This window comes from Peromyscus californicus, unplaced genomic scaffold (genome assembly GCF_007827085.1).
Source record: "Peromyscus californicus insignis strain IS unplaced genomic scaffold, ASM782708v3 Scaffold_3__1_contigs__length_106647218, whole genome shotgun sequence".
In the NCBI taxonomy this organism is placed as follows: domain Eukaryota; kingdom Metazoa; phylum Chordata; class Mammalia; order Rodentia; family Cricetidae; genus Peromyscus; species Peromyscus californicus.
In genome coordinates this window covers 93,658,757-93,684,334 of record NW_026294551.1, presented here as the reverse complement: position 1 = coordinate 93,684,334, position 25,578 = coordinate 93,658,757, and the positions used below count along the sequence as shown (strand labels likewise).

At 42.5% G+C, this 25,578-nt stretch overlaps 1 protein-coding gene across 5 annotated transcripts in view; it reads left to right on the top strand.

Annotated features, from left to right (window-relative positions):
- Positions 1–25,252, top strand: part of Spdl1 (spindle apparatus coiled-coil protein 1) — a 30,926-nt gene extending 5,674 nt beyond the window's left edge. For 4 of the 5 annotated variants that reach the window (XM_052759028.1, XM_052759027.1, XM_052759029.1 and 1 more), the window contains exons 3-12: positions 6,663–6,839; positions 8,679–8,876; positions 9,406–9,555; positions 9,649–9,747; positions 9,830–9,940; positions 11,061–11,201; positions 12,541–12,650; positions 13,506–13,693; positions 20,453–20,795; positions 24,574–25,252. In XM_052759028.1, coding sequence (XP_052614988.1) covers positions 6,663–6,839; positions 8,679–8,876; positions 9,406–9,555; positions 9,649–9,747; positions 9,830–9,940; positions 11,061–11,201; positions 12,541–12,650; positions 13,506–13,693; positions 20,453–20,795; positions 24,574–24,721 — 1,665 coding nt within the window. In that variant the 3' untranslated portion in view covers positions 24,722–25,252. The remainder of the gene's footprint in view (positions 1–6,662; positions 6,840–8,678; positions 8,877–9,405; positions 9,556–9,648; positions 9,748–9,829; positions 9,941–11,060; positions 11,202–12,540; positions 12,651–13,505; positions 13,694–20,452; positions 20,796–24,573) is intronic. The other variant, XM_052759026.1, reaches the window with a different exon arrangement.
- Positions 25,253–25,578: the final 326 nt, after the last annotated feature.

The following is a 25,578-nucleotide window of genomic DNA, read 5'->3' as shown; positions in this document are numbered from 1 at the left end:
TTGTCTCCAGAGTTGCAAACTACATGAGAGCAAGTTTGTCTGCTCTCACTCACTGGTCCACCCCTGTTGCCTGGCACACAAATACTATTAAAACGACTAAATCAGTTTAATACTAAATGCTTGGTCTTTTACCTTTGAATCTCAGAAGTTGAAATATATCAGGTAAAAATCACTAATGGCAGTTGTCATTTTTCCAAGTACTCCTTTTTTTTTTAATTTTATAATTAATTTAATTTTACATATCAGCCACAGATTCTCCTGTCCTCCCTCCTCCCACCCCCCAGCCTTCCTCCCCAATCCACCCCCCATTCCCACCTCCTCCAAGGCAAGGTCTCCCCTGGAGAGTCAGCCCAGCCTGGTAGATTCAGTTGAGGCAAGTCCAGTCCCCTCCTCCCTACACCAAGGCTGAGCAAAGTGTCTCAGCATAGGCCCTAGGTTCCAAAAAGCCAGCTCATGCACCAAGAACAGGTCCCAGCTCTACTGCCTGAGGGCCTCCCAAACAGTTCAAGCTAATCAACTGTCTCACTTATCCAGAGGGCCTGGTCCAGTTCCATGGGGGCTCCTCAGCTATTGGTTCACAGTTCATGTGTTACCACTAGTTTGGCTACTTGTCCCTGTGCTTTTTCCAGTCATGGTCTCAATATCTCTTGCTCATATAATCTCTCCTCTCGCCGATTGGACTTCTGGAGCTCCACCTGGGGCCTGGCCGTGGATCTCTGCATCTGCTTCCATCATTCGCTGGATGAGAGTTCCATCATGACAGTTAGGGTGTTCGGCCATCTGATCACCAGAGTAGGTCAGCTCAGGCACCCTCTTGACCATTGCCAGTAGTCTATAGTGGAGGTATCTTTGTGGATTTCTGGGGACCTCTCTAGCACTCTGCTTCTTCCTATTCCCATGGTGTCTTCATTTATCATGGTATCTCTTTCCTTGTTCTCCCACTCTGTTCCTGATCCAGCTGGGACCTCCCGCTCCCCTAAGCTCTCTTTCCCCCGACCCTTGCCTTCCATTACCCCTCCCCCCCAACCCTCAGTTTGCTCATGTAGAACTCATCCATTTCTCTGTCGCTGGGCAATCCCTGTATCTTTCTTAGGGTCCTCTTTACTAGGTAGCCTCCCTGGAGTTGTGAGTTGCAGTCTGGTTATCCTTTGCTTTACATCTAGTATCCACTTATGAGTGAGTACATACCATGTTTGTCTTTCTGAGTCTGGGTTACCTCACTCAGGATGATATTTTCTAGTTCCATCCATTTGCCTGCAAACCTCATGATGTCATTGTTTTTCTCTGCTGTGTAGTACTCCATTGTGTATATGTACCACATTTTCTTTATCCATTCTTCAGTTGAGGGGCATCTAGGTTGTTTCCAGGTTCTGGCTATTACAATAATGCTGCTATGAACATAGTTGAGCGTGTGTCCTTGTGGTATGATTGAGCATTCCTTGGGTATATGCCCAAGAGTGGTATGGCTGGGTCTTGAGGGAGTACTCCTGTTCTTGATAAGCCCTCAATGCCAGATCATAAACAAAGATTGCAAATCTCAGAGTGGAAATAAAGTTGTGTTACACAATTGTTTTGAAAATACCTCACCAAGTTTAGGTTTCCTTTGAAATAGAGGAGCTTTGAGGAGAGTGATATAAATAATTCCAGCTGTTTTTTCTTAATTTCATTGAATTTTATTTATCTTTGTTTTGTTGTATTTAACGTTTTCATTTATTCTTTGAAATTTTTTACAATGTATTTTGATCATGTTCTTCCCCACCTACCCCAGCTCTTCCCAGATTCTCTCCACCTCCCCACCCAACTTCATGTTTTTTCTCTCTCTTTAAAAAACACACAACAATCATGGAGTGCAATTTGTGTTGGCTGATGACTCCTGGGTGTGGGTTGTATCCTAGATTGTGGTTGACATACCCATTGTCACTCCACTGGAGAAACTGATTTCCCCTTTCCCAGCAGCTAGCAGTCGCAAATAGCTTCTTGGTTAGGGGTGGGACTTTGTGCCCTCTTCCCTTCCTCTGTGGTGGAATTTTGTCTACCTGGAGTTTATGAAGGGCGTGTATGTGCTGTCATAGTTCCCATGAGTTCATGTGTGTCTGCCCTGTTTTATATGAAAAATGTTCTTTCCTTGAAGTCATCTACTACCTCTACCTCTGCCCCCTCTTCCAAATGGATCTCAGAACCTTGAGGAGAGGGTGTGATATAAGATATCCCAATTAGGGCTGAGCATTCCAGAGTCTTTTACTCGCTGCCCGTTGTAAGTCTCTGCGTTAATTACCATTCACTGTGAGATCCTCCTTATGAGAGTTGAGTGACATACTGAACTTTGGGTATAGCAGAATGTTATTAGTTGTTCCATTGCTGTGTTCATTTAGCAGACTAATAATTGTGGGTTCTCCGCTGGGGCCCATGACCTGTCTAGCCTCAGGTTCTTGGCCTCACTGACAGTGTCAGGTATGGGTTTCATCTGATAGAAGGAGATGGGAGGGCTCAGATCCAAGTAAAAAGGTGGGTGATTATTCCCCTAACATTCAAGCCACTTTTGAACCAGTAGGCCTAACTTGTAGGCAAGTCATTAAATTGTGGTTCACAGGGCTCATAGGTGGGTAAGATCGATTATTACTTTTCTCCTCTGATGTTATACATAGCACTTTTCATCACTATGAACACTAGCCAGTAGCATGAAGCTTCTAGCTGAATGCCAGCTAGATTTCTCCATGTTGGGTCTTATGGCAAGTTGTGGAGGGTAACCAATTATAACACAAATTCCTAAATTGGTCTTTTAATTAAAAACCCGGAACCAGATATTGAGGATAAATGCTGAAAGATCAGAGAGACAAAGGAACAAGCCACTGCCATGTCTTACCTCTGGGATTCCTCAGCCTGAAAAGCTCTCCAGTTGAAAAGGGCTTTAGTTCCTGTCTCCCCAAGCCTTATATACCTTTCTCTGCCCAGCATCACTTCTTTCCTAGTACTGGGATTAATGGTATTTATGCTTTCCAAATACTGGGATTAAAGGTGTGAGGTCTCAAGTGCTGGGATTAAAGGCATGTGACTCCCAAGTACTGGGATTAAAGGTATGTGCCACCACTGCCTGGCTCTGTTTCTTTCCTAGATTGAGTCAATCTCATGTAATCCAGGGTGGCTTTGAACTCAGATCTAGACAGATCTCTGCCTCCCGAGTGCTAGGATTAAAGGTGTGTGCCACCACTGTCTGGCCTCTATGTTTAATCTAGTGGCTTGTTCTGTTCTCTGATCTTTAGGCATATTTTATTAGGGTACACAATATATCACCACAACCAATAGCACTGGTAATATTTCCTGTAATGTTGAGGGAGGGCATGTGTGGGAGACCATTGGCCAACAACTCAAAAATATGTAACCCATTCCTGGTGTTAGGTTTTACTTGGTAGTATATGATGTCTGATTTGGATATTGCACCTGCCCCCAATTAGATGGAAACACTATTTAAACTCCTTTTGTAGATGTATACATGTCAGGATGCTTTTACAGTCATTTCTTTCAAAAGTCTTTGTGTTGTCCCTCCCCATAATCCCTTCTCTAGCCTGCCTTGTCTTGTGGTTTGTTTTTTAATTGAGAAATTTTTTATTCATTTTACATGCCAACCACAGATTCCCCTTTCTTCCCTCCTCCCACTTCCCCACCCAACCCACCCCCCAATTCCCTCCGAAAAGGTAAGGCCTCCCACAGGGAGTCAGCAAAGCCTGGTACATTCAGTTGAGGCAGGACCAAGCCCCTCCCCCTGCATCAAGGCTGTTCGAGGTATCCCACCATAGGTAATAGGCTCCAAAAAGCCTCATGCACCAGGGATGGATCCTGATCCTACTGCCACGGGCCCCTTAATTAGACCAAGCTACACAACTGTCTCGCTTATGCAGAGGCCTAGTCCAGTCCCATGCAGGCTCCACAGCTGTTGGTCTAAAGTTCATATGTTCCCACTAGCTTGGTTCAGTTGTCTCTGTAGGTTTCCCCATCATGATCTTGATGCCCCTTGCTCATAGAATTCCCTCTTCCCTCTCTTCAACTGGATTCCTGGAGCTCAGCCTGGTGCTTGGTTGTGGATCTCTGCATCTGCTTCCATCAGTTACTGGATGAAGGCTCTATGATGACAGGATATTTGTCTTATGTTTTTAAAAAACCATTTAGAAGGAATAACAATACCTTTTTTTAACCTTAGTATGTTTTCATTCTGTGGTTAGTTTGTAAATGATTTTTAGGTAACAACACTAAAAGTAAAGGTTAATTCAATATTTTTCCTTTTTACCCATTCTACTTTTTTTTTCTGAAGGCATTATATAAGGAAGAGCATTTCATTTTCAAACAGTAATGATTACTAGGAACATCTGGGTGCTAGTAAAGCATCCTTGTTTCGTTTTTCTTTCAATAGGGATTGATAGACCGTCATGCTGTGGGTTTTTATCCTTCCTTGATAGTGAACTGAAGCAATTGCCACGACTCCAGCATGGACATTAACATACGTCCCCCATCTGCAGTTGGACTTTACAGTACAGTTGTCCGTAAATAATACATGGAAATTCCATATCATAGAATTTATAAAGCTGAAGTGGTTGCATCCTGCCTGGGACAGGAATCACTGTCCAGGATACCTGAAGCAGATGGTGCTCCTCTTGATGATTTCTTGTCAGGTCATTAGTCATGTAACACTGTGTCATCGTGCCTTACACTGGCCACACCTCATCACTGTCACATGGGTATTATACTATCTTGCATCATAAAAACAGTAAGATTTTGAGAGAAAAATGGCACATAACTTTTCAGTCTTTTTATATTATTGGTTGTATTTTTAATTTCTTACTGTGTCAAATTTAAAATTAAATTTTGTCAGGATAAATACTGTATATGGAGGAGGGGTGTGTGGTATTTGTAGGGTTTGGTACTGTTTGAGGATCCAGGCATCAGGCTGGGGTTCTGGAACATAACTCCTACAGATAAGATGCAAATGACATCTGCTACTGTGCTGGAGTTTGGATGCCTGGCACAATGTGATTGTTGAACATGCTTCCCCTCTATTCTGTGCATCACAGCATCTGGCATCCATGAGCATTTCCTACCTCTACGTTGAAAACCTGGTCATACATCCGTTCCCTTAGAAAGCCTCCTCTTCCAGGTTCTCCCGTGTTCTACTATGTAACATCCTTTGCCATCTGACATTATGCACTGTCTCTTATCTCTTAGTCATGGTGACATAAGCTCTCATAAAACATTCCATTCGATGGATAATGCCATAGTGGTAAGTCTACTCAGTTGTTGAAATAATAAGGATTATATTAGTCAGAATTATGGTGCATACTTGAAAAGAATTCTTAGCTGTCTTGGAGTCTCTGTTTTGGGCACTTAGACTTAAGAATGTGGCATATGCATATTCCTTGAAGGCATAGACATGAGAGGTTTTCTTTTAATCACTTCATAATTCCTTGGGATTCTTTGCATAATATTAAGTAGAATTAAATTTCTCCTTGGTCCTCCATATAGTGTTTGTAGGATCTAGTTCTAAAAAAAGCCTCCTCTTAGCCCACCTTTGTCCTCAGTACAGATCACTGTACTGACAATTTTTAAGTGTGTGTCTGTTCTAGACTGACCTTGAGGTTAGGCGCCATGTTTTGTCTATCTCTGGGTTTGTTACCTGGCACATTGGCTGGCTGTTTAAGTGAGCATGGAATGGAATGGACAGTTGTTGGGAGGATGACTGACTGTCTTTGTAAGGTGGGTACAGTGATTCTGGTCTTGTGCTACCAAAGGTCCCTTTGCTTTTTCTTGTTGTCTCTCAAGTGGATTTTAATTTTGGAAAGATTCTGTTGTTGTACTGTATTAAGTAAAAGGTAACTTTCCTAATAATCAGTCAAATTCCTAGTTTTTGATGAGCTTGAGATAAAACTTGGCTGCTACCATGGTGGTGGATGTTTAACCAAGGGCAAGAATTTTTCAGGAAAGTCTTATCACGCATCAGTATGGGGGTTCATTGAATTTGGAATCCAGAGAATGCTTCCTCCATTACCATTTCCTCTGCTGGCTGTCAGGGCACCAGAGACCACAGATTGGGAAGCAGAAGTCAGTAATTTCCTGGGACCAGCGCCTTTCTATCTTCAGCTTGACTGTTTTGAGGCCACTGCAATCTCTACGTTTTGGGGTTCATTGGGACTGATAAGCAGGGTTGGGCTCATAGCTCATTTGGTAAAATGCTTACCTGAGTATAGTTCCCAGAACCCATACTTAAAAAGCTGACATGTTGGTACATGCTTATCAATTCTAGTGCAGGAGAGGCAGAAATAGGTGGGTTCCTGGGGCTCAGTTCACTGGCAGTCCCACCTAGTCTACTTGGCAGGCAAGTTCTAGGTCGTGAGAGACTCTGTCCCCAAAATAAGATGGCCATTGCCTGAGGAACAACACCTGAGACTGTTGTCTGGCCTACACCAACACACATGTACATGTGTGCTTGCCCATGTGAACATGTGTGTAACCCTGCCCACACCCCAGAAAAGTAAAACACTGATAACTGCGTTATTCCCAATTTGACAGGTGGTTGTTACTTGGATAGTAGCAAATGAAACAGGTATGAGCCAGTTTAAGATGCTAACTAATACCTAATGACTTAAGTTTTTTAATGCAATGAAGTGTGTTTTCAGAATTATAACCAAGAGAAGTATGCCCTACAAAGAGAAGTTGAGCTCAAGAGTCGGATGTTGGAAAGTTTGAGTTGTGAATGTGAAACTGTGAAACAACAACAGAAAATGCAGCTGGAGCAGCTAGAAATGCAGCTAAACAGAAGCCATAGGCAGGAAGTGAACGGCCTGAAAAACAAGGTTTGGATCTGTCTGTGTCAGCAAAACAGCCTGTGTTGTTTAGATGCCTGTGAGCATCGGGGGCGGGGGGGGGGGGGGGGGGTTGCTTAAGGACTAGCTGTGCAAAAAGACCAAAAATCAGTTTCCTCTGTCTTCATGTTTTGAGTGGAAACACAGAGAAATAAGCTATTAATGTAATTTGTATACGTACTAGCCTTCTAATGATGTGAAATTATTTATTTAATTATTTAAATTGGGTATCTGAATATTTGTTTTTGGAATATTTGTAATATTGGTGACCAGTATGGCCTCCTTATAGCATGTGCTGTGGTTCACCTTGCAAGAGAACTAACTAGTCCTGTAGCAGTTCCTGCAGTTAGTAATGTGCTGCTACTCCACATACAAACCAGTACTGTCTAATGAGTTAATGTGCTTTAGAGGTGAAACAAGTGTTTATGGAAGAAAAAATGAGGGAAGATCCAGTTTCCGAACAAAGTTTGTGCAGGATGTCATCTTATCTCCATTGTGACAGAACAGGGGCTAATGGCTAGGCAGACTGAGGACACTGAACACAATACGAGCTAGAACTGTCCGCTGCTATTTGAACTGAGGCTGTCGGACAGTAAGTCCCGGTACCGAGCTTGTGCCGTGGTCTGCTGATTCCTCATGTACTGGCTCCATTGTAAACAGTGGGCAGCTGTTCAGTGAGCGTCCCTTCACTCTCAGAACCCCCTGCTGCCCTGGACCTCCAGTTTCCTCGAAGAAATCTAGGGCTCTGCTTATCCTTCTCTTCATGTGGAGTTTGTACCCTGTTTTTTTCAGATCCTACTCTATGAAAACTTGATAAGATTTCTTTAATGCCCTGTTTTCTTAGAAGTCTGTTTTTCAGTTTTTAGTAGTGTTGTAGTGTCTTTTAATATTTTTCCATGTCTGTTTCCACCTATAATTTTTCATTATACTACAACATATTTTTCCATTTTGAATAATGGTATCGGTGAAAATCAGAATCATCTTGCCTGTAGCACTGACAGGTAGTAATTCTGTTTGCAGCTAATCTGATTAGAGATTTGGATAACTGGAAATGATGTATTCTTGTATTTCATTCCTGCATGGATTTAGCAGTCACCCTAATTACCTAAGCAGATATGATAGAGGAAATTTTGGGACAAGATAAAGCAAAGATAATTATAAAGATGGCCTTTTTATAGAAGAAAGAGTAAATTTTAAAAAATGGTGTTGCCGATATTCTCAAACCATTTGTTTTAAAATTCTCAAGGTTTACTCATTATCTTTGTCTTATTTCTCACATTGAATCTGTCATTGAATTCCAAGGAGTTGACCTATAAGATCTCTCGGTAGCTCCTGTCCCTGTAGTCCAGACCATCATCACACTGCTGTGGTCTTCTAATCAGGTTACCTGCTTGTGTCGTTGTTACCCATGTCTCTTCTTCTTAAGGGCTGGGGATGAGGACTGCTTCCCGTTCTTTACAGCTGCCTGGTAGTTGGTTATACCACCTTCAGTTGCCTCTAAACAAACCAGGTCTACTTGGGTGACTAGTGTGGGTTATTCCTGAATTTCTAGAACAGTATAGGTCACTGTTTAAAAGACGCTTAGTGGGTGGGGATGTAACTTGGTGAGAGATGTTTAAGTTGCAAACCCAAGACCCTGTGTTCAGTTCCCAGCACTGTGGGTGGGGAGGGAGAGGTGCTTTGCTCATGTCACTGAGATCCAGTGAGTTTCTGTAGAGTAGCATCTGGAAAATCAGGTATAGACTCTAAAGTTTTCAGGATTGAAAGCCAAAGGAAGCTCAAGGAATCCTGAGTTCAAAGGTTGTGACTCTTTCTCTTTTCCTGATTTAGTTAGAGAAACTGAAAGTGGAACTAGATGAAGCAAGGTTAAGTGAAAAGCAGCTGAAGCAGAAGCTGGATCACCAAGAGGAAGTTCTCGCTCACAAATCGGAAGAGCTCCGGCTAATGTCTGAGCAGCGTATGGTCAATAGCATGTCTTCAGAGGTGCTGGCTCTTCAGATTGAGCTAACTGAAATGGAAGGTGTGAAGGTAATTTATATTTCAGGTGTTTCCTCATTTTACTTTAGAATCATTGTGCATGTTCTTGTAGTTGTTCTTAAGAAGCAGTTTGAGGACTGAAATGGTTTTGGATGTAACCAAAAAGCACTCTGCAGAGTTTTCAGGTGGATTAATTCATTCATAAAATAGTTTTCTATTTCATGATTACTTAAGGCAGATTTTACATTTTGGAAACTCTGGAACCATTTATAGGCTTTTATTCTGATATTGGTTTGGATCATAAAAGCCCAATATACAGTGTTAGCATAGTGGAAATTAAAATGCATGTCAATATAGATTTTTCATTTCAAATGTGGATAATTAAAATTCAAAGGAAAAAGGGGCAGTTTCCAAGGTATTTTTATTGGCTTTCTGCCAAAAAATTCATTAATTAAAAACCTTTTAAAATTTACTTGGCAATCTTCGAATGGTTTTGTTTTAATATGAGGTGGGAGCCAATAGATGAATCAGCTGCTGTGTGAGAGATTATTCATGAGAACTCTGTATTCATGTTGAATAGGCTGCTCTCAAGGAAGAGGTGCATGAACTGCAGTACAAACAAGAGCAACTGGAGTGCTTCAATACTTCCTTAATGCATCAGGTAGACCGGCTTAAAGAAGAAAAAGAAGAGCGAGAGAAGGAAGCGGTGTCGTATTATAACGCCTTAGAGGTATGGTACGAGTGCTGTCATGCTTCCAGTTAGTAGTAACCCAGTGCCCTCTTGCTGATCTCCGCCAGTGAAACTGTTTTCCTTTCAATCTAGAAAGCTCGCATAGAAAATCAAGATCTTCAGGTGCAGTTGGGTCATGCCCTTCAGCAAGCCTTGGATCCCAACAGTAAAGGAAACTCCCTGTTTGCAGAGGTACTTAGAAGTGTTCTCATGACCAAATTGACTAAATTGGCATTTTATTTACTGCAAGAACAAACACGTTAATACTTTCCAGGTGGAGGATCGAAGGGTGGCTATGGAACGCCAGCTCAACTTGATGAAAGTCAAGTATCAGTCAATGAAGAAGCAAAATGCATTCACCAGAGAGCAGATGAACAAAATGAAGGTATAGACTGGTAAAGGCTTTAAATCTGCTTTGTCTTAGCAGCTATATATAGGAAACTGGTTTCCTTCAGGAAGTATACTATGTAATTATTTGTAGAATTGCATGATTCTTTATATTTCAAATATCACCTTGGGAAGGCAGCTGCAAATTGCTTTAGTGGTTATTCACTGATTCACCAGGTAGACGGTGAGTCTTCTTGTCCAGTTGGAATGAGAAATAGTTTTTTATTTTTTGTGCATAGCACTGTGTGTTCTTGAGCGTAGCACTGTTGCCTACGTCATCTAGACTTAACTCTCTCACAGCTCTCACACGCAGGCTTATTTTTTATTGAACTCTGTACTGCTCATGGCCTCTTACCCCTGCAGCTCACTAAGTCAAGTAGACTGTCTTCTTTTCCTCATTACGAGAAGCTTAGAGCAGTGAGAAAGCAACAGTCCTCGCTGTACCCGTCCTTTGGATCTGACCCTCCTCCCTTGTGCCCAGTGCTGCTAAGGTAGTAATAGATTGCTAGAAAGGCTCCTTCCTCATTTTCCTCCATAAGTGTTTTACCAAAACCTTGAGGAAATTCAGTAATCAAACTTGGGAGTTAGATGAGCTACTTGAGATGGGGTGTTCGTTTTCATGTTGTAAATAGGAAGGTGCTAACCAAAACCTGCCTTGTAGAGTTGTCCTGGACTTAACATGTAGTAAAACATTTACCCATCCTTGTCGTTAGTTTCTGTGAGTAACTTAACAATTTCCCCACTCACTTACAAATTCTAGAAGACCCCCAGTCGACCCATAGTGTTAATTCAAGTGACGAGTAGCAGGTGATGTTTGGCCAGGCTATGTACTGTCTGAATAGCATGCTGCCTGACCTCAGCATGTAGTTTCATGTGCATTTCACAGACACATAAATAATTATGTTAAAGACTTCCGATAACATAAAAGTAGTCAAAATAAGTACTTGAAAGTTACCCACAACAAAACTTTTGATGCAAATGTTTTCAGATTATGAGATGAAAAAGAACTCTTTACTTTCCAGGCCGAATTCAGATCAGTGGCGCACAAGACAGGAATTATACCAGAAGTATGCTTCCCAGGATCTTGATTGTGATTTTGGGGGTGGTTGTTTTTCTAGTTACAAATCTCCACATTGCTGAGGATGAGGGGATCTCAAACCGAATTTGAGCAGCAGGAACGGTTGTTTGCCATGTTGGAACAGAAGAATGGTGAAATAAAAGACCTTTTAGGTGAAATTAAAAATCTGGAGAAATTTAAGGTATATGTAATATCTTTTCAAAGATATAGCCAAAGTTTGAATTGAAAAATCCTTACATTTGTAGCTTCTATAGTTTATTATGCAGTTACTCATAATTTCAATATTCCAGTTTCAGTACAAGTCGATCCAGTGTTTAGATTTTTTTGGAGCTCACGGCAGTCTTACCTCATTCTTGTATGTATGATGTGAAGTCAGTCCTGGCATCATTTGTTAAATTTGGCTCCAGTGAGATGCCAGGTTTATCGCATAACAAGTTTCTGTATGTGCATGAATCTTTCAACATTTTCTATGTTTTGGTTGACCTCTGTACAGCAGTACTATACTATTTAAGTTACAGATGTTTTTTAGTATATGTTTTTATTTTTAGACTTTAGTTCCCCTAGTTTTTTCTTCATAGTGTTCTGGTTGCTTTTACATGTTTGCTTTTCTCTTTTCTGATGCATGCAACACCCATACCCCCCCCCAACCCCCCCCCACACACGCGCGCACACACACACACACACACACACACACACACACACACACACACACACACACACTAGAAAGAACTATTTGGTGGTGTTTTGTAGGATTATATTACATTTACAAATTTTCAAATTTTTTAATTACCTTAGGGAGCATTAGTATCTTTTCATTAAGCATCTAGTAAAAGATTCAAGTTTATGTAAGTGACAGATTTTGTAAATATTAATGATCCCTTAAGCATTCTGTATTGTGGCCATTAGTCTGTCATTAAATAGTAAGTTTTACTTCCATCTCTTAGAAAACTTTGGAAAATATGACATTTTTGTTAAATGTATAGTGTATTATTGGGCAGTGGTGTGCCTACATGGGCTGATCACTGTACTTTGAAAAGTACATTTTGAAATTAAGGAGAGTTGGGTTTTTGCACTCCCTAAAATTGTTTGCAAAGTTTTGAACAAATTTACCCCCCCCCCCCCCCAGAAATACAAAGAATATTCTTCAGTAACATCAAGGATTTCCTCTCTGTGTTTTTCCATTTTATAGCCCTTCTCTAAAGTCCAGAATTGAACCCACAGTCATTGCGTCTTCCATTCTAAAAGCTAGGAGAGGGAGCTGTGGGACTGGTGTGGTTGGAAGCCTTAGTTTCAGAACTAAACATGTTATTGTCATGCCCATGTCACATTGAGCCACTTTCCTTATTTGAAAAGAGAACTGCTTAGTCTCCCTACTCCAGAAGAAGGCAGGTGAGTTAAGAGGGTGGGTCTTAGCTTGGTGACTGTAAACTGGTGAGTTCCAACTTAGTGGTGCCTGCTGCTGTTACAGCAGACCTGGCCTCTTGTCTGCTCTGTGTAATAAGAGTTTTTGCTTTCGTTAGAACTTATATGAAAGTATGGAATCTAAGCCTTCCACATCAGCCAGCCCTGGTACTCTAGAAGACAGCACCTATTATGCAGATTTACTTCAACTAAAGCTTGATAAGTTAAAGTAAGTGTTTGGGATTGTGAATACAATGATAAAGGGTTTACTTGCTTATAATAGTATTACTGACTGATTTTTTTATTTGTTTGTTTTTAATTGTTAAAAAATAATCTCCAGAAGAAAGTCAATAAAATATCCTTGTGTAGCATATGAGTTTATATAAAATATGCATTTCTTTTGTGTTTAGCATTCGGATTGGTCAGTGAAATAAACTCTTAAGTTTCTCCATCAAAATTCAAGAATAAATTTCATATAATTTAAAATGTAAAGGGGTATGTATGTGTGCATTTGGAAAAAAAAGTTTCTCCCTCTGTTTCCTTTAAAGAATCCATGAAATTTTTGTGGGGGGGTTGCTTACTTTAATTGTTTATTGTTTCTTTTCTTTTTTTTTTTTTCTTTTTTTTTTTTGGTTTTTCGAGACAGGGTTTCTCTGTGTAGCTTTGCGCCTTTTCCTGGAACTCACTTGGTAGCCCAGGCTGGCCTCGAACTCACAGAGATCCGCCTGGCTCTGCCTCCCAAGTGCTGGGATTAAGGCGTGCGCCACCACCGCCCGGCTGTTTCTTTTCTTTATTAATAAAAACTCAGAGAAATGCCTTTGTAATACACGAGACTTATTTCACCATGTTTGCCCTATGTACGATTTTAATTTTTTTTAAAATTTATTTATTTTTTATTTTTCGAGACAGGGTTTCTCTGTGTAGTTTTGATGCCTGTCTTGGATCTCGCTCTGTAGCCCAGGCTGGTCTCGAACTCACAGAGATCCGCCTGACTCTGCCACCTGAGTGCTGGGATTAAAGGCGTGTGTGCCATCACCGCCTGGCTGTTTTAATATTCTTTAATTATTCTTTTCTGTTACTGTAGAAAAGAAAACGAAGGCACAAAGGGTGAACTGTCCATACAGAGAATGAAGGCGTTATTTGAGAGCCAGCGGGCCCTGGATATTGAGCGGAAACTGTTTGCAAATGAAAGGCACCTTCAGCTTACAGAAAGTGAAAACATGAAGCTGAGAGCTAAGCTAGATGAATTAAAGCTGAAGTATGAGCCTGAAGGTGTGTGTTTCGTAGGCTTTTGTCTCTCAAATCGTGACTAGCTCTGAGAAGTGAAGACATGTTTTGTAGCTTTTTACCAGTGTCATCATAAGCTTAACTTGTGATCATATATCTGTAGTAAAGTTTAGCTGTCAAATGTGTAAGAAAATTAAGAGAACTGGTTACCTGAACATGAATATAATAATGTTTTTTCTTAGGATATCTGAGTTCATTATACTGAACAGCAAGAACTTGAGTTTCTCCCCTTGAAGATTGTAGCATCTCATGATGTCCCAAAGAGTTTTGGAGTTATTTTGAGAAAGGGTCTCACTGTGCAGCCCAGGCTGGCCTCATACTTCTGACCTTCTTTACTCTGCCTTCTGAGTGGGATCATAGATACATATGACCATGCACAGGCCAAAGAGTTTCATTTTGTTGAAACAGCTGATACTGGGAACTAGACCAGCTAAATTTGTTTATAGAAGAACTAAGCAAGGCTTAGGTTCAAGTACTTATCTCCTTCCTCCCTTCCTCCCTCCCTCCCTCCCTCCCTCCCTCCCTCCCTCCCTTCCTTCCTCTCTATCCCTTCCCCCCCTCTACTGAACCTCTGGAGGGGCATTCCAGGACTGATCAAATACAGTGTATATGTTGTCTGCTGTCATTCCATTGACCAGAAATTAGTCATGTGACCTTGGGATCCACCACTAGAAAGGCTGAGATGGAGTCTTGCTCTCAAGGGCTTTCTATGTCTCCAACTCCATATTGAAAGTTCTATTTGTTTTTCTTCTTACACATAGTAATTGGACATATTTATAGGGTACAATGTGATACTTCTATTCATGTATGTATTGTATAATGATCAAATCAAGGTAATTAATATCCATCACTTTATTAATATCTCAGAACTACTCATAGCTTAATTTTAGTATCTTAAACTTTTCCCTTTCTCTGTTGTGAGAACTTTGAAAGTTCTTTCCTCTAACTATCTGAAATACGCAGTGTGTTACTGTTAACTAGAGTCATCATGCTGTAGGAGCTCTCAGGTGAATGAGGTCACACAGTGTTTGTCTTTTCCATATGTATTTGTTATTACTGCGTGTGAGCGTGTACCTGTGTGTGGTGTGTGCTCACACACCACAGTGTATGTGGTGATCCGTCAGCAGCACTGGAAAGCTGGCTCTCTCCTCCTTCCTCTGTCTCGTTCCTGGAGCTCTAGCTCAGGTTGTCAGACTCACAGGGCGAGCATCGTTACCCAGAGGGCCGTTCTTTAGCCCCGAGTTTGCTCTTTTAACAATCAGATTGTTTTTGAGGTATGTTGTTTCTGGGTCTTTATAATTTTTATAGACGCTACTATTTTATTAGGCATATACTTTGCCGACTTTTCTTCATTCTGTAGATCCTTTCCATTGTTGTTTACTTTGCTGTTACAGAAGTTTTGGTTTGATATGATCCATTTTTTTGCTTTTACTTTTTATTTTTGCTTTTATTGTTGTGCTTGTTGAGGTCTTCTCTAAAGGTCCTCACTAGCAGTCAGGTAGCACTTGCCCTGTTTTTTCTAGTATTTTCATATTACATCAGTGATTAATCCATTTTTAGCTGGTTTTGTTTCATATGAGAGATGAGGTGTTTGGTACTTTGCATGTAGTGGCCAGTTTTCTTAGCACCGTTAATTGAAGGTCCCTTCCCTGTTTGACGTTGTGAACATACGAGCTGTGTGAATGAATTGGTTAATTCCTCAGCTTTCTGTTCAGCTGCGTTGATCAGCTGTGTTGCTGCTTGTTTGGTTGGGGTCAGAAAAGATGTTTGATGGAACCTTGGTTTGGGGTCCCACCAAAACAAATGTTTGTTTTTGTTCAGACTTGTTTTTTTCCCCTAACGTGATTTTCCTATGCAATAGAGAAGAATGGATTCTACAGCTGTTGGGTAGAATGTTCTATAAGTTTCTCTTAGCTCCATTTGAAGTCTGGAGTGTACTTTAAATCCGGAGTGTCTGCTGACTTCCTGTCTGGATGATTTTCCACTACTGTAAGTGGGCGTGGCCATCCCCAGGTGTCACTTGTCTGCTGTCTCTCATACAGAGAGCTGTATCAATGTGTGTGTGTGTGTTTTGTGTGGGTGTGTATGTATGCTGCTGTCTCTCATACAGAGAGCTGTATCAATGTTTGTGTGTTGTGTGGGTGTGTATGTATGCTGCTGTCTCTAATAGAGAGGGCTGTATCAGTGTTTGGTGTGTGTTGTGTGGGTGTGTATGTATTCTGCTGTCTCTCATACAGAGAGCTGTATCAGTGTTTGTTTGTGTGTTGTGTGTGTTTATATGTATGCTGCTGTCTCTAATAGAGAGGGCTGTATCAGTGTTTGTGTGTTGTGTGTGTGTATATATGTATGCTACAGGCTTGGGTTTGGCCCCTTTACCATTCTTTTTTTTTTTTTTTTTTCTAAAGATTTATTTATTTATTACGTATACAGTGTTCTGTCTGCATGTATGCCTGCAGGCCAGAAGAGGGCACCAGATCTCATTACAGATGGTTGAGAGCCACCATGTGGTTGATGGGAATTGAACTCAGGACCTTTGGTAGAGCAGGCAGTGCTCTTAACCTCTGAGCCATCTCTCCAGCCCCCCTTTACCATTCTTTAATGTCCTAATCTCATAGTTTTGATGTGAAGTTTATTTGACCTGACATAAATATCCCACTTTGTTCTGGTCTCCATGTGGATTGCATTTTTCATTTATTAATTTGCAGCCTCTGCATATCCTTGCAGATGAAATGAGTCTCACATCGGCAGCATCCTCTCTTCTTGTTTTTGTAATGCCTTCAGCCACTCTGTCTTTTAATTAGATAATGTAATCCATCTGCATCCAGGGTAATTGCTGATCGTTAAGAACCAGCCGTATTGCTGGTTGTTTTCTGGCAGGCCTTTCTTCCTTTCTTTCTCTCCTACTGTCTTCCTTGCTGAGAGGTGTTTCTCGGTCAGTATGTTTGTTTACATGCTGTCGACCTTAGCTTTTTTGTCCATAATTACCACAAGCTCGTAAAGAACACCCTATATTTAAAACAAGTTATATCGAGCTGAAGTGTGAAGACAAAGGCAAAAAAAAAAAAAAACCCCAAAAACCCTTCTCTTAGCTCCATTTCTCTCCTTGCTTTGAGTTTTGATGTCAAAATTCATGCCTTTTTTGTATTTTCTATCCTTTAACAATTGATTATAATTGTTCCTTTGTTAGTGCTATTTTTAAATCTTCCTGCTGAGTGCATAGGAGCTGTGTGACTGTCATGTCTGAATATTTAGATTTTCTCTGATCATTTCAGGTTTTAAAACTTCAGATGCTCCCTGCCCCCACGAAGAGTTATTTATTTCTGTGTGTATGGGTGTTTTGTCTGCATGTATGTCTGTACACCTTGTGCATGCCCGGTGCCTGCAGAGGTCAGAAGAGGACATCAGATCCCCTGCAACTGGTGTTAAGGACAGTTGTGAGCTGCCATGTGGGGGCTGGGAATTGAACCCAGGTCCTCTGGGAGAGCAGCCAGTGCTCTTGTCCACTGAGCCGTTGTTACTGTTACTCCAGCCCAGCCCACCTTCAGATAGTTTCACGTTGCATGTGAGCATCTTCACCCTCTTCTTTTGAACATGCTTTAGCATCTCTGTAGGCAGGTCTAGTCACAGTGAATTGCTTCAGCTTCTATTAGGGAAGGGCGTCCATCTCCCATTTCCACAGAACCGCTTTGCCTGGCAGCTTTTCCCTTCAGCCTCTGAAGTCTGCTGCTGGGGACATGGCTGTCCCCTACCTCCCCTGTGCTGCTCTCGGAATGTTCTGTGACCTTTGAGAGTTTGACTCTGGTTGGATCTGAGCAAACTTTGACCTTCCCATAGAAAGGACATTTCTTCTTGGGATTCTGCGGCTTTCTGTTATTTCTTTGAGCAAACTTTGTGCCCTTCGTCATTCTCTAGTTTTCTCTTGGTGCCAGTGGCCTAGACTTTCCCTTTGGATGGTGTCTCAAAGGCGCTGAAGTTCCTTCCTTCCTTCTCACTCATTCTTTTTCTTTATTCTGAACAGCCTGTCTGTCCTCAGACTCACTGATTCTTACTCTGATCAGTTCTGCTGTGAGCATCTTATACTTAAGATATTTAAGTATGCATTTACTGTGTGTGTGTGTGCGTGTGTGTGTGTGTGTGTTTTTACTTACATTTTTCATTTTCTGCATCTGGTTTGTATGTTCGAATTCTCTGGTTTTCCTCAAATGGTTAACCCCTTGTCTCCAACTGTCCCACGCATGTCTTTAGTTCTGTCGTGGGCACCTTGTTTAGGCCCTCCCTCCTTGGCTTTCTCAGTTCCTACATACATCTCTGGATTCATGAAATAGGTGTTCGTTATATTCCTTGCCATCTCTGTTTGGCTGTGACTTCTATTTCATTGTTTTGGTGTTTTTGGGTGTGTTTTGATTTTTTGCTTTTGGTTTGTTTGTTTATTGAAACTCTCAGCAAACCAACTTCTTACATTCCACTTGAGCATTTGGAGGTCACCCCCAGCACAGGTTAGCTGTCAGTTTTGTGATAGCTCTATGGCTGGTACAGTGTCCACCTGGTGGCCATGGACAGTGTATAAGGGGGCACCCAGGACATGTGGGCGAGCCAGCCCCACACTCGAGTCCAAAGACCATGTGGACTGTGCCTCCAGCAGGACGGGGCCTGTACATAGTCTGTCTGGAAGGTTTGGCAGGGATGGAGGACCACGGCAAGATCTGGATATTAATTCCTATTTGCCCTTTTCTTCTTGTTCTCTGCTGGGTTGGGGTAGAATAGCCCCTGGTCGTCTCCCTTGTGGGCCAGTGTAGGAGTGAAACACCCCAGGGAATCAGGATGATGGAAAGTCAGATGTCCCCCTCTGATCTTTCAGCACAGTCACAGTTCTGTGCAGGATGCCCTAGTGGCTTGGTGAAAGAGGACCACAGTAACAGAGGACCTTCCAGTTGCTCTGTGTGTGTGTGTGTGTGTGTGTGTGTGTGTGTGTGTGTGTGTGTATTCCAGAGTCTTCGCCGTCTTGCTTTTGTAGTTTGGTTTTCTGAGCTCTATGAGGTGTTTTTTATTGCGTGGTTATTCAAACTCAAGGGATAATTGATGGCAGTACAGGTTCTATCATCTTCTTCCACCATTCAGCTTGGATCTTTATTTATTTACTCACTTATTTATATTTAATTTTGAAACAGACTCTCACTGGCTAGCCTGGAACTCATTGTATAAACCAGATTGATCTTGAATTCACAGAAATCCTACCACTGATGCCTGCTAAGTGCTGGGGTTAAAGGTGTGTATCATCATGCCTGGCCCAGGAATTCTGTTTTTACAGAAAAACATTTTAATGCAGGAAATACAATAAATCTTAACTACTCAGAAAATAGCCTACTCATACAGTCTCTGCAGCTGATATACTACAAACAGTGGATTTTATAGTGTTTAAGTTGAAAAATAGAAAGTCAGTATTAAGAAATCTATGAATGCTGTGGTTCTGACCCCATCCCCCCCTCAAAAGGTTGTGTTAGCATGTTTGAGTTTAAGGGTTCTTAACCAGGTTCGCTTTGCCTAACTTTGAGATCATCTCTGTGAACTACAGTGACTCTCACCACTAGGGGGAGGTTGTTGACACTAGGAAGATTTTTATAGTTTTTAAAAGACTTCTTTCTTTGTGCTTTTTCTCTTCCAAGATTCCAGTAGGCTCCCCTGGTTAAGAATTACCCAGTATGAATTCCAGAGGTCTGCCAACCCAGCAAAGACACAGGGTTGGGAGTCTGAGTGACTTAGAGGAGCAGTGCAAAAGAAAGGGGGGCATGCTGATCTGAAGGCAGAAGTGTGGAGCAGGACCCCTGTCTTTGCTGTAGTACCTCAGACCTCTGATGTTTGGGGGTTGAAAATGAAAGGGCACGTTAGTGGCAGTGGGAGAAAGACATTAGAGTAATTGGGGGGCTGTATGGGACCCCACGGGATTGGTAGGCCTTGAGCATAGAGGCTCTGTAGCAGCTACTGTGAGGCAGGGTGTGGTTGGGACTGGGGAGATAGCCATCATAGAAGTGGCCAGATTCTGAATACATTTTAGACATAGTAGGTGTGCATTACCAGTGTTCAGAGTCCCAGCTGTCTTTCATTCCATCCCTACAAGGCGGGTACTGAGTGAAGCAGTCTTAAAGATACTGAAGTGCAGAGAAGGGACTGCACAAGGTCTCCTGGCTGCACTGTGGGACTCGAACCAGAACTCCTGGACTCTGCCACTGCTGCTTCACCTGCCAGAGATCTCAGTAGAACTTCCTGCTCTCCAGCACATCTGATCATTCCGAGAGCTGTATATATACAGAATTTACAAGGAAAAAGTAATAGACGGTCTTCACAATAGAGTTGATGGTGCTCAGTGAGGACAGAGTCTGGAGTCCTCTCCTGGACACAGAGACAGACAGCGAAGGGTGTCTATCAGAAGATGGGGGGAAAGACAGCACAAGAAAGTAGAAGTGAGGCTGACTAGGAGACTGAGGGGCAGCAGGAGGGGGAGAGAATGGAGACACACATGCATGTGTGGGGCGCCAACATGCAATAAATATCTGCTTATATGAAAACGTGACAGTATTGAAAAAAGGTACAATAATTAAATATATATATATATTTTATCAAAGAGAAAAATGTATATTAAGAGTACCAAAAAAGGAATGAATTTATATATAACTCCCTCGGTTTCCTCAGGTTGTGTCTTTGTTTTGATTCACTGAGCATATATTTTAATAATGTTTTTCTTCTCAGAGAAAATTGAAGTACCTGTACTCAAAAAGAGACGTGAGGTGCTGCCATTGGATGTAACTACTCCAGAAGAAACACCTGCTGCCTGTGCCCCTAGGGAAGAAGTTTCTAGACTGCCACTTCAGAGAGAGGAGAAAGAGTCCTGCCTTAATAGCTTCAATGATAACACTGTGCAGTGGGGCCAGCCAGCCTCTTCAGCCATTCAGCCAGCCAGCCTCGCTCCCCACAAAAGCCCGCCTCTGGACGTGCAGCCAAAGAAGGAGAAGAAATGTGTGAAGCTTGTGGATGGTCCAGGCAATGCTGAGGCCTTACGTGAACAAAATGGGAACACCCCCAGCTCTCCCAGGTCAGTGTGTCCTTCTGCCTGGCCGTCAGCAGCCTTCTCCATCTTTCCTCCTGCTACTGCCTGAGCTGTGCCATGCTGCTCTGTGTTCCCGACTGTGCCGTGCTGCTCTGTGTTCCCGACTGTGCCATGCTGCTCTGTGTTCCCGACTGTCCCATGCTGCCCTGTGTTCCCGACTGTCCCATGCTGCTCTGTGTTCCCGACTGTGCCGTGCTGCTCTGTGTTCCCGACTGTGCCGTGCTGCTCTGTGTTGCCGTGCTGCTCTGTGTTCTCGACCGTGCCATGCTGCTCTGTGTTCCCGACTGTCCCATGCTGCCCTGTGTTCCCGACCGTCCCATGCTGCCCTGTGTTCCCGACCGTCCCATGCTGCCCTGTGTTCCCGACCGTGCCATGCTGCTCTGTGTTCCCGACCGTCCCGTGCTGCTCTGTGTTCCCGACCGTGCCGTGCTGCTCTGTGTTCCCGACTGTGCCGTGCTGCTCTGTGTTCCCGACTGTGCCGTGCTGCTCTGTGTTCCCGACTGTCCCATGCTGCTCTGTGTTCCTGACTGTCCCATGCTGCTCTGTGTTCCTGACCGTCCCATGCTGCTCTGTGTTCCCGACCGTCCCATGCTGCTCTGTGTTCCCGACCGTCCCATGCTGCTCTGTGTTCCCGACTGTGCCATGCTGCTCTGTGTTCCTGACTGTCCCGTGCTGCTCTGTGTTCCTGACTGTCCCATGCTGCTCTGTGTTCCTGACTGTCCCGTGCTGCTCTGTGTTCCTGAGCTCTGTGTTCCCGACTGTGCCGTGCTGCTCTGTGTTCCCGACTGTTCCATGCTGCTGTGTGTTCCCGACTGTCCCGTGCTGCTCTGTGTTCCTGACTGTGCCATGCTGCTCTGTGTTCCTGACTGTGCCATGCTGCTCTGTGTTCCTGACTGTGCCATGCTGCTCTGTGTTCCTGACTGTCCCATGCTGCTCTGTGTTCCCGACTGTGCCATGCTGCTCTGTGTTCCTGACTGTGCCATGCTGCTCTGTGTTCCTGACCGTCCCGTGCTGCTCTGTGTTCCCGACTGTGCCATGCTGCTCTGTGTTCCCGACCGTCCCGTGCTGCTCTGTGTTCCTGACCGTCCCGTGCTGCTCTGTGTTCCCGACTGTCCCGTGCTGCTCTGTGTTCCTGACTGTGCCATGCTGCTCTGTGTTCCTGACTGTGTCATGCTGCTCTGTGTTCCTGACTGCCATGCTGCTCTGTGTTCCCGACTGTGCTATGCTGCTCTGTGTTCCTAGGTGTGTGCACTGTAACTCTGCAGTTTGGTCTGTCTTCCTTCGAATCTTTTCAGCTTTCAGAAAGACTAAGGTGACTGCAGGAAGAAAGGATGGTGAATAGCAAGTGACGCTAGGTAAACCAGCATACCTGGGTGCTTTGCTGAGTGGAATAAATGTACTGTTGTTTTTCTCTCGGTTCAAGAGTAGCCATGAAAGAAAAACTTACTTTCTCAAAGGACTTTTCAGTAGTCTAAGACATTTAGACTTAAATTTTGGGGTAAGAGCAGGTAAAAGTTTTTATGGTTTTTGATATTTATACTAAGCCTTCAGAAGTAAGCTTTGATGCCTGCTTGACATTTTTAAATATCAAAGCTAATTTAGTTTCATTTTTATTCCAAAACTTCAAAGATTCCAGTTTCTGTGTAATTGAGTTTGTAACTAAAAGAGAAAGTGTCAGGTGGTATATGAAGGAACCAACGTTCTAAGGGCTTTGTCCTTCAAGAAAAGTAAAGCTAACAGAGGTGAGAAGGTAGAAGAGTGAATGGCACAGGGAACTGCCTGAAGGTTCTGGATCTATACAGCAGGATCAGGTGAAGGACAGTAGGACTGACCTAGATGTCCAGCAGCACAGCCAGGGCTGAGGGATGCATGGTCTAGACACACAGTGGATCTTTGTCAGCCACGGGGGAACAGAGCCAGGGCTGAGGGATGCGTGGTCTAGACACACCGTGGAACTTGGTCAGCCACGGGGGAACAGAGCCAGGGCTGAGGGATGCGTGGTCTAGACACACCGTGGAACTTGGTCAGCCACGGGGGAACAGAGCTGGGTAATTTGGAGGAAGGTGAATGCAAATGGAGACATCATACTCTACGAATTAAGCCAGTCTCAGACAAATAGTGCATGTTTCTCTCATTTGTGGCTCAGGTTTTGTCTGTACATAAAACATGCCTGTGCGTGTGACATGAAAATATAAAGAAAATCTTCTTTAGGGACTAATGGGAGGAAGGGACAGGAAGGATAGGCTAGAACACACGGACCCACACACTTGTACACAAAGTTTAAAAAGTGATTAAAGAAAAAGAAGGAGCCAGATAGTTTTAAGGAGATGGGTGGTGTCTGCATGTAGTGCGGTGACAAGTTTATTTAAAATAGTGCCCTCACACACTTGAAAAGTGAGCTTGTTGATGAGCGTTTGCACCAGGAGACGAGCTCTCAGGAACTGCTAGGGCTACGTGAGTCAAAGAGTAAGTGCGGAATCAGACGTTGAACTGAGATAGCAAGACACAGCGCACCCTGTAGCCAAGGGCTGCCTAGTGTGCGTCCTGTGGTTTAAGTTCTCAGTGTTACCAAGTGCAGTATTCACCAGGAAAACATCAGCTGCTACTGTTGTGTCATTCTGTTGAATTTTTAATAATGTTTCGATCTGTGTGACACATGGAATAGAACTTCATGTTCTAGCCCATACACCTGGTCTCAGGCAGGTCTGGACGGGGTTCAGCAGGTGCTGCCTGCTGTGTGTGAAGTCCGTGTTTGACAGGGCGTCTCCAGGTGGTTTCTAGATGGCCACTGCAGCTTGCTGTCTGTTGTCCGCCTTTCTTTCCCTGCCCTTGGTTGTTTGAGAAACATTACATGAATGCATGTCCCTAATGGACTCACATTGCAACGTTGGAAAATTTTTGTCTGCTTAAAAAAACACACACACAAGAAAATACCACAGAAATTTGTTTTTAAGTGTATAAGTCCATCTACTAACTTAAAACATTTCCAACCTTACATATTTTCTGCATGTTTAACTTAGACACACAGTTTGAGGTTAGCTTTGTCACAGTAAAGATGGGCTTTGTTGAGAACTGAAATACTGCACTTTCAGTCTTCACTTAATGAATGTTCTTCCAGTAAGAATTTGTTTGTTTTTTGAGGCAGGGTTTCTCTGTGTATTCCTGGCTGTCCTGGAACTCACATTGTAAACCAGGCTGGCCTAGAACTTAGAGAGATTCGCCTGCCTCTGCCTCCCGAGAGGAGTGCTAAGATTAAAGGTGTGCACCACCATGCCTAGCAAGAATTTTTATTTAAACATCTCCTGCACTGTTTGTTTACTGCATGCCTGATGGAAAGTTGGTTTGAAGGTTTTTTTTTGTTTGTTTGCTTGCTTTCTGTTTCCTTGTCTGAGACAGACATCTACTTGGGTAGCCTGGGTTCCATGTTATTTTATCTTGTGCTTGTTAACCTTTTGAATGTGGTGTCCACCTTAAAATATTGCTTTAGCATTTTGAATTTTGTGTTCTGGGTTCTGATGACGTGTATCTCCTTTTACCTAATACTTTAACTCAGGCATTGCTTGACCTCTTATCAGATTTGAAGATATTTATTTTTATATTAATTATTATTTTATATTAATTATTTTTATTATAAAAAATGAAGCCTCCTGACATAAAAGTTCTTTAGAGTCGGTCATTTAGTGTTCGAGACCCACTCTACTAGGCATTTACTTCTTTTGCTTGACCATACTTGAATTCAGAATATACGCTTTAATGCTTGTAGGTTAACTGCAGAGTCAAAGCTTTCAACAGAAGTGAAAAAAAGGAAAGAAACTACAAGCAAATTGGAAAAGGGGGCTTGTAAGAAATCAGACACCATTATGTTCGTGTCCTCAAAGTCAGCCCCGGAGATTCAGTGCCCGCAGCAGTAGTGAGGTGCTCCTGCAGTGCCCGCAGCAGTAGTGAGGTGCTTGCACCATGGGGCTTGCTGAAGACCGTCCCTGTGCACAGGACACCCTTGTGGAGCATTTGCATAAGCCAGTGCTAAGACCTTGTGTGCTTACACTTCTGTGACCAAAAATTCAGATATGGCTGTGATGCTGACCCAGAGGTTCCCTAAGTGATGATCCTTCACAGAACTGAATCACAGTGAGCAAACCGCTATCAGAGGAAATGTTATAGTTTAAACCTATTTGCTGCACTGGATCAGGATTTTGAAAGTTACGTGATAAATAATGTACCTTAAGAACTGAAAATTGGACAACAGAACATTGAAGTTGTTAATTGTATTTTCCTATGTATAATTTTATGAATAAATAAAATTGTATTTTCCCTGTCTTGTAAAAATAGTGAATATTGCTTGAAAATATATATTACAAAATGTGTTAAAGGTTTAAAGTGCCTATATTAATTAATATGTAATTTAGATTTTCATGACTCAAGCATACTAAATAAATAATTTTGAAATTTAAAATAGGATTGCAGTAATTTCTCCTATTTGTATTTTCTTAAGTCTGCATAAACAATGGGATGTTAATGAAAGATAATGAGAAGAAAAATGAGTTTCAGGGATTCTTATTTGCTGGTAACATAATTGTACGTATATTATTGCTTATCTCTTATGTAACTTTACTTGTATATAACTACATGTACACACACATAGCAAAAGATACTAAACTTACCAAGTAGTTTTTTTTAAGTGATTATAGATTTGTTGATAACTCAGTTCCATGCATTATATAGGTGAATTGGGCCTCTTCAGAAAACTAGCAGGTTGTATACAGATAGA